Source organism: Apus apus, chromosome 24, assembly GCF_020740795.1.
Source record: "Apus apus isolate bApuApu2 chromosome 24, bApuApu2.pri.cur, whole genome shotgun sequence".
NCBI classification, from domain to species: domain Eukaryota; kingdom Metazoa; phylum Chordata; class Aves; order Apodiformes; family Apodidae; genus Apus; species Apus apus.
In genome coordinates, this window is record NC_067305.1 from 4,967,361 (window position 1) to 4,975,721 (window position 8,361).

Below are 8,361 nucleotides of genomic sequence, written 5' to 3' on the forward strand. Positions count from 1 at the left end.
AAAATCCCTGGGTCCCAGCTGCTCCCCTCTCCTCAGAGAGAGCCTTTGCAGAGCCCCCTTCTAAATAAAGCAAAGATACAAAGAGGCAAAATAATTCTGGGGAGAGGAAGATGGGGGGGCTCTTTCATTTTATTTGATGTGGCCCAATTTCAGTGCCTGTGGATGTGTCTCCTGCTCTTGGCTAGTCTATCAGTCATTGTCCCCGCCTGAGAGGGTCACGTCTGGGCAGATCTCAGGGGAGGAACTGTCTGCATGTCTGAATGCAGCACAACCCCAGGCCTTAGCAACCACCCTCCTGCCGCCGAGGCTTCCCTGCCAGCTCAGCCCCCCGGCTGCTTCCTCCACATGCTTAAGGAAAATTAGATAAATGAGCCATCAAGGCAGTCGGACGAGCTTTTAATGGGACGGTGCAGGCTGGGACAAGTCCCTCTGCATCCTGGCCCCGGGGGAATCCTCCTTCCTTGCACCTTTCCACCCACATCTCAGTGACACTGCTGCCAGAGCCAAATTCCTCCTGGCCCTGTGCTGGTTGATGGTGCTGCTCTGCTTTCCCCAGCTCTTTGCTGAAGGGGAATTTCCTTGTAATTTTTATTGCAAAAGGGCATTTACTGTGTCTGGTGCTGGGGAGCTGGGGAGGGCTGCTGGGATTAGCCCTGTTAAGGCCAGGCCAAGGGCTGCCTTCTCATCCCGGCCCTGAGCAAGAGGGAATTAAGACCATTACAAGGCTATCAAATAGGATCAGAGCCCTTCTCCCTTTCTCTGAGCAGCCCAGACCTGCTAATCCTTTTTCATGCAGCTGGACCAGCACCTACCACATGGTGGGGAAGAGCTGGGCTGGGCTGGACAAGGGGCCACAGACCCTGTCCCCTCCCCTGCAGCTGCTGCTGGGCTGAGAAGGGCTTTATCAGCCCCGGGAAGATCCCATTGCTGAGGGGAGGAAGGGCCAGGACCAGTCAGGCTGTGGTGGGGTGAAGGTGAGCTCTCCTGGGTGTGATGGGACTGGGCTGTGGGGTTTGTTAAAGTGCAATAATGTGCACAGAGCTTTGCTGCTCACCCACTTGCCCAAAATCAGCTGCCCTCACCCCCTGGGACCCCCCCCTGTCCTCAAGGGGCTTTGGGGCCACCAAGTGCAAACAAAGCAGCAGCTTTCAGCCTGGCAAACAGACTCTGGGTCACCTATTTATTTCTAAAACAGCCAAACAGCTGAGGCTGGAGGGCCTGAGGATTTCACACAAAGCAGAGGGATGACTCCCCCCCCAAGGAGCTCCAACCCTGCTGGCCAGAGCAATGACCCTACAAAAACACACCCTCAAACATCAGGCAGAGCAAACCCCAAAGTCTCTGCTGGCTCCAGCTGGGCTGCCAGGTCTCCACCACACAAGGACAGTCCACGCCAAGTCCCCCTCTGCCTGGGGCTGGCAGGACCTGCTGCCCTCAAAAAAGAGGTAGGAGCAGAACCTTGGGGAGGGGGAAGGGGAATTGGGGCTGGAGGGACAGAGCCCGGGGTGGGGTGAGCACAGGCACAGTGGTGAGGGGCAGCAGGAGTGGGTGCTGCCCACCCCAGCCCCCGTGCATAAAACCTGTCATGCCAAGAGCTGGTGGCAGAAATGTCCCCAAACTTGTGTCCATGGGGAAAGGGGGAAACCAGCCCAGGCAGGAGCGAGGGGAGCAGGAGCCGGGCAGCGACTGCGCCCCGAGGCAGGTCCCAGTTTCCCCCAGTCAGGAGGCTGCCAGGTACTGGTGGAAGTAGAGGCCAAAGAGGCTGGTGACCACCTGGCAGGCGGCCACCCACCAGGTGAGGAAGGCAAAGAGTCCACGGAAGAAGAGTGGGGTGAAGATGCTGCTCAAGACGCTGGTGATCTGCTCCACGGCGACACGCACGTCCTCCCCGTCCTCGCCGCCGGGACGCGGCGGTGCCACCCTCACTGCTGCTGGGAGAGGAGGGGGCTCCGGGTACAGCCCCCAGGAGTGGTGCCCTGTGTGACGGAGGGGACAGGTCGGTGGGGGCCGGTCCCTGCGCCGCAGCCCCGTGCCCACGATGTGCTGTGGCCGAGTCCCTGCACACCTGCTGCGTGCATCAGGTTCCTGCCACCTGCAAACCTCGTCTTGAGAGCCTGGGGGCCCCTGGGGTGCTGGTGGCTTGGTGACAACTGGCAGGTCTCACCCTGCCCCTCCGAGCCCCTCCATGTCCCCACATTCTTAGGGACATGGTTGAGCATTGGACTTGATGATCCTTACCAGCCTCCCCAACCAGAACAACCTGGTGATTGCCCCCTCGCCTCCTTACCCAGCGTCTTGAGGAGCAGGGTGCAGTGCAGGGTGAGGACGATGGGTCCCAGGTACTGCAGGCTGACCACGGAGACGTAGCAGTAAATCCTGGTGATCTGTGGGCAGGGGGGGTCAGCAGGAGGCTGCCAGCTGGACCGGGACCCCCCACTCCCACCCCAGCTCCTGCCCCCGGACCTTGCGCTGGATCTCCAGGACGGGGATGCGTCCGGCTTCCTTCCTCATCTGCTCCACCCAGCGCTGGGCCAGGCCCAGGTAGGCCTGGAGGTGGCAGCGGGTGACAGCCAGGCGCAGCAGGCAGAGCCCCACGATGGCCCAGAGGCGTGTGGTGTTGTAGGCAGAGTCCGACATGCTGGGGGGCAAGAGGAGGGGGTTGTCAGGGAGGTCCTGGGGTTCAGAAACACCACCCCACCCCAGCCGAGGGAGGGTGTCTGATGGGAAAGGTGGTGCTGGAGGAGCTGGGGGGGTGCACTCTGGCAGGGAGGATGCTGCCCCACTTACATCTGCACCGCCTGCTTGCCCATGGGAGCGTGGAGGAGGAAGTCCCGGGAGATGGGCTTGATCCACATCACCACCACCAGGACAGGTGCCAGGAAACTCCCGTGGAGCAGGACCCTGAGGTGGAGCCATCAGAAACCCCCCCGTGCAGCCTGGTGCCCCCTGCTCTCCCTCCATGGGCAAAGGACAGGTCCTCACCCACACCCTCTCCCACCACCCAACCCCCTCACCGTCCTGCAGCCACCAGCACCGACCCCCTCCCCACCTTCCCCACCCACAGATTTCACCCAACTGGACGAGGGGCTTGTCGGCCGCCATCCGGAGAGCGTCCAGGTGCGTCTGGGCCAGGCGCAGCCCCGGGAAGGTCAGGCAGGCACCCAGGAAGGAGCACAGGGCCACCAGCCCCAGCTTGAAGGCCAGCTTGGCAAGGGGCAACCTGTGGAGAGAGCAGACAGCATGGGGGGGGGGATGGGTGGGTCCCATCCCCAGTGAGCCCCGGAAGGGTCCCCACCCCAAACTTCCAAAACACCTCCCAGAACCCCACTTTCCTCCCAGCCCAGCTGTCAACTCACGTCCACTCCCAGCCCCTCTGCTTCAGGATGCTCTCCAGGTTGTTGCTGACGCTGGCCAGCCCTGCAGGGAGTGACCCCCCCGTCAGTGGGGTGCCCCCAGGGACCACCTCTCCTCATCCCCCCCTCACCCACCGGGCTCGAGGCCAAACTCCAGGTAGTCCTCACGAATGACCAGGGCCACCATGGCCAGGAGGAGGAAGAAGAAGGCGAAGGTGAGGCAGACAGAGCGCTCACCCCCCTCCTCCGAGGAGAAGTAATGGCGCATCACCGTGAAGAAGACCTTGCTGGTGGTGAGGAGCAGCTGTCAAGGAAACTGGGGGGGCTTCAGGACCGTCCCCCCGGCACCAGTGGGACCCCTCCTGCTCATCAGCACACTGTAAAGCATCCACGTCACTAGGCCACCTCTCCACCTTCTGGGGAGGGCTCTCACTGGGCACCTTCACAGCTTGTTCGTGAGTGCTTTAGAAATCCATACATTCCAGTTTTCTTCCTCAAATGGTTTTTTACCAGGGAAAAACCCGAGGATGGCGGGTTCCCTCTCCCAGGCCCAGTGGGTGGTGGAAACGACACCCTGAAAGTTGGCAGGAGGATACACGGAGAAGAAGACAGTCAGCAGGCACCAGAGCACCCCGATGTTCATCTCCTTCTGGGGGTCCAGCAGGCAGTAGTAGCCCTCGGTGAAGACGTACACGGCGGTGGAGTAGACGGCAAAATCCACGAACCACTGGTACTCCAGGAAATAACGCAGCACTGGTGAGAGAGGGACACGGCACCGGTGTGGGGACCCACGGGGGGTGCTGGGCAATGCTGGGTGCTGCATGCAGAGGGAGCAGGGGGTGCACGGGGGGGGGTTACCAAGAGCATCCACGGCGGTGATGGGGCTGGTGTCCAGGTGGAGGTCGATGTCCCGGGGCACGGAGAGCGGCTTCTCGTCCGTCACGCCGTTCGCCCTCCTGCGAGGGAAACCAGCTTGTCCCTTGTGCCAGAAAGTGCCCCGTGTGGTGGCACATCCCCTGGGGAGCTTGGGGCTCCTTGGCACCAGCAGCAGCCCAGAGGCTGTCCCTGCTGCACGTCCCCGGGGGTGTGTCGGGGTGCCCCCCTGTTAGCACCAGCCCCCACTGTTCATGGCTGTAAGTCCCTCCTGCCCGCCCGAGGGAGCCGAGCTGACCTGTCCCTCCTGGCCTTGGGACGCTGCTTGCCTGCCAGGGCACACAGCTCCTCATCCGAGGGGTGCTTGTAGCGGTGCAGGCTGGAAGGGAGCAGGGGGGGTGTCAGCGGTGCTGGGGGTCCCCCAGACCCCACGGGGATGAGCAGGGAGGGGGGGGGGGGGGTACGTACCTGCCGTTGCAGAGCAGCCAGCGGGCGAAGGAGCAGTGTGGGGCCATCTTCTGCATCAGGCTGGCAGCCAGCAGGCTCACCAGCACCTGCACCCCCATCACCGCCTGCGCGGGGACACCCCCGGGGGTCTGTCGTGGCACCCACCTCCCAGAGCCCGGGCGGGGGGAGGTTGGGAAGACCCCCACCAGCCTGCAGTGCCAGGGCTGCCTGCTTCCCCCAACCCCTCTCCCCGCTACGGGACCCCCTGGGAATCACAATCATCCTGCTTGGAAAAGGCCCTGAAGAGGATCAAGTCCGACCATCACCTAAACCCACCCACCGCAACCCACATCTACCCGCTCGGCGCTTAAATCACGCCCCTCAGCACCACATCTCTCCTTCTTTTAAGCACTTCCAGGGCTGGTGACTCCACCGCTTCCCTGGGCAGCCTGTTCCAGTCTCCAGCCGCTCTTTCGGCAAAGAAATTCCTCCTCATATCCAGTCTAAACCTCCCCGGGAGCAACTCCACGCACCCCCCGGGACAGCTCGGACACGCACGGCCCCGAGGGGACACCCCCCGGGCACCTACCCGCCCGGGACACCCTAGACACGCACCCCCCGGGCTGGCACCCCTGAGCACGCACCCCCGGGCACGCACCCTCCCGGACAGCCCGGACATGTCCCAGTTTGCGGGTGGACCCCCCGGGACCGGCCCCCGCTCACCATGCCGGGGTCAGCGCCGAGGCGGCCGCAGGAAGCCTGCCCGCCGCCGCCGCCCCGCGCCAGCCAATCCGCTGCCGCTCTGCCCCTGATTGGCAGCTGATTGACCAATGGAGACGCGGCGATGGGTGGGGGGGCGGGTTCCCGGCGGCGCCCGGTTCCTCCGGCGCGGCCCCCTGGGAGCTGTGGTCCCGGAGCGGCCCGAGGGACGCGGGTTCGAGCCCCGGCTGATCGGGGCGGGACGGAGGGGCAGCCCCGGCAGCGCCCGCGTGGGCGGATATCAACCACATCACGTCCATGCATGTTTCTGCATCCCTTGTGCATGTATGTGAGCACCTGTGGGTGTGTTTGCACCCGAAGGGCCCCTTCAGGCTGAGGCTCTGCGGTGCCCATCCCTGCGCACAGCCCCCAGCGCTGTATTTTGGGGGCAAAGGAGGGCATCGGGGGCTGGGTGGCAGCAGCTCTGTCCCTGTGGCTTCCCCACTCTCCTCCACCCTGAGGGACTGAGCTGAGGGACCTTTCCTGGTGCCCTCCGTGGAGGAATGATGCCACGGGACAGGCTGTGACCATCTCACCTGCCACATCCGTTTGCTCACAGCTCCTTGCAGGATAAGCGGGCTCGTCCCTGCCTTTATACACATCCCGTTGCTCTCCAGCTGTGTCTCCCTGCGAGCGCTGGAGGAGCCGAGGGTGGACAGGCCAGGGCAGAGCCCGCTGGGTGCCCCTGACCCGGCTGACGGTGGGTAAAGGGAGTCGGGGTCCCCCCGCGATGCCAGCAGCCGGGTGGCGATGGGGGTCTGCGGCTGAGCTGGGGGTTATTCGGGGCTGTGACGGCCCCGTCCTGCGAGGAGTCCGCCCTGGCAGGGAGGGGTGGTGGTGGGTGCCCCTGGTGCAGGCAGGGTGCGGGTGCCCGCGGGGTTGCCATGGATATCCATCCATCTCCCAGGCGACGGGATGCGCTTCCCACTAGATGTCGCCTCCGCCCGTGCCCCCGCATCCCCCCCGGGTTGGGGTACCCAGGCCTGGGGGGGTCCCACATCCCCCCCCCTTCCACTCCCTCACGGGCACGCCCAGGGTGGACTGGGCGAGCAGCCCCCGTTGTGCCCCCCGGGTCGCTTTGGCCAGGAGCCCACCAGCCCCCCCACCGGCGGTGGGGAGAACCTGGGGGTTGTGATGCTAAAAAATCCCTCCCAGCCCCCGTGGGCATCCTGGTCCTGGCTGCCAGGTGCCCGCAGGCATGAGCCAAGCCAGGATCTGGGGAAGCAGCCAGCTCCATCACTCTGCTGGCCGGGCACAGCCGTGTCCTGGGCCCTCCCAGATCCCCCCCGCCAGGGGTGCAGCACCAGCCTCTGGGGCTGCACAAACCTCTGGAACGAATGCAGGGCCCCAGAATCCTCGCAGCCCCCACTGCGTCGGCTTTCAGCTCTGCCGAGGCACAAAAAAAAGGAGGGAAAGGTGGAAGATGGATGCTCGGAGCACCCCCAGCCCGGCCGCCTTCCCCCAGGACACAAAAGCCCCTTTGAGGCTGATTTTACACCACTCGGGATGCCCGAATTAGCATCAGCAAAGGGAGCTGCCGTGACAGGCGGTGGTCGGTGCTGCTGTAAAGTGCTCAAATTAACGGGGACCCCCGACCCTGCACCTAGTGAGGGGGTGTCAGGCCCAGCACGGTCCCCGTTTGCACCGGGGAGAGGGGAGGGGGGACACATTTCCTCGCAGGGCTGCGACTTGGCAGCCCGCGCTGCGCCCCCCGCGCTGCAGCTGGTACCGGGACAACCGAGTTCGCAGCGGTCCCGCACCCAGGGGACCCCATGTGTTCCGGGGACAGGCTCGGGGACTTGCCAGCTCCGGAGCTGCCGGGGCAGCTGGCGTGTCGGGAGCCGCTCGGTGCCCGTTCCCCCCGCAGAACTTTCCCATTTCGCACAAAGCCGGCGGCGGGCGGCGGGGGGCATTGTCCGGGCTGCATCGCATTACCCGGGGCTGCCGGAGAAATCACTTGTATTTCACGCTCCATTGAGCAGCTGCCTGTATATATTTTCTGTGTTGCACTTTTAGCATGACAAAAGGAGAGGGCCTGTGAACTCCTTGCTCTTCAGACCTCTCCGACATGTCCCCTGAGCGGAGCCCCCCTCGGTTAGCATAACAAACTGCCACGCTCCCTCCGACGTGCTCCGGCTCCTTCCCGGCCCTTTTCCCCCGCGATAATTTAATGTATAGCTCAATATTTGGGCGTCTGGGCCGCTGGCGGCGGCGGGAGGGAGGGCGGGCGTGTGCGGGGGGGTTCGGGGGCAGGGAATTTGGCAAGGATGCCCTTCCAGTGCATCCTCAGGGAAGCCAGCCCGGCTCGCCATCACCCGCACTGTGCCCAGAAACACCGCTGGGACCCACGGCTCGCCCTGGGGAGGGCACTGAGCCGTGGCAGCCCCAGCTGGACCCAGCACCGGCTCCGGCAGCCCGATGCCAAGTGTCGCCAACCTCTGAGGTGACACTGTGCATCGTCCCCCGGAGCTGCAGGTCTCCAGGCTCTGATTTTGCCTTGAAATTTGACTTAAAGACGCAAAAACGGGGCTGGAGTGAGTCTCGGGACCGGTGGCACCAGCTGGGGCTGGAGTGACCAGTCAGTGCACTGGGAGCTGGTGGTGTTGGCTGGTGTTTGTCCCTCCCAGGCAGGTCCCCCTTTGCACAACCTGTCCCACCAGCCTCCAGCAGGGGCTGGGACCCCCTCAGGACACCCCTTGCCTCCCACCACAGGGAAGGAAAGGGCTGGAGAGATACAACTCGACCTGCTGGGAAGGGAACCCACCCTGGCCACAGGACCTCGCAGGCATTTGGGCGGGTCCTGCAAGAAAAAGGGGTAAAATCCGGCTCAAACCCCAGCGGCGTGAGGGAGACCAGGCTGGGACACAACTGGGGGCTTTTCAAAACACCTTTAATGCACAGCACGGTTTTTTCCCCTTCGGCCTCGTCG

General features: G+C 64.1%; 1 protein-coding gene across 3 annotated transcripts; it reads right to left on the reverse strand.

Moving 5' to 3' along the window:
• Positions 1-144: 144 nt before the first annotated feature.
• TMEM161A (transmembrane protein 161A) lies at positions 145-5,415 on the reverse strand. Of its 3 annotated transcripts, none has more exons than XM_051639461.1 (12): positions 5,332-5,415; positions 4,695-4,798; positions 4,525-4,605; positions 4,212-4,309; positions 3,950-4,106; positions 3,591-3,640; positions 3,357-3,417; positions 3,077-3,220; positions 2,788-2,901; positions 2,464-2,638; positions 2,288-2,384; positions 145-1,976 (listed from the first exon to the last, which is right to left on the reverse strand). In XM_051639461.1, the coding sequence occupies exons 1-12, from the start codon at positions 5,350-5,352 to the stop codon at positions 1,720-1,722; spliced, it is 1,359 nt and encodes a 452-aa protein (XP_051495421.1). In that variant the 5' UTR covers positions 5,353-5,415; the 3' UTR covers positions 145-1,719. The 3 variants fall into 3 exon arrangements, with proteins under 3 accessions (XP_051495421.1, XP_051495419.1, XP_051495420.1); XM_051639459.1 differs by having other exon boundaries at positions 3,489-3,640; XM_051639460.1 differs by lacking the exon at positions 5,332-5,415 and adding an exon at positions 5,289-5,307 and having other exon boundaries at positions 3,489-3,640.
• Between the last annotated feature and the right edge of the window lie 2,946 nt (positions 5,416-8,361).

Bases quoted from the DNA above. Each gene is read 5' to 3' on its own strand.
- TMEM161A (XM_051639459.1), bottom strand. From the start codon at position 5,352: ATGTCCGGGCTGTCCGGGAGG. The intron at 4,107-4,211 runs GTAACCCCCCCC...CTCTCTCACCAG, and splicing joins CACCGCCGTGGATGCTCTTG to TGCTGCGTTATTTCCTGGAG. The intron at 3,641-3,949 runs GTATCCTCCTGC...CCTCACCACCAG, and splicing joins CTGACTGTCTTCTTCTCCGT to CAAGGTCTTCTTCACGGTGA.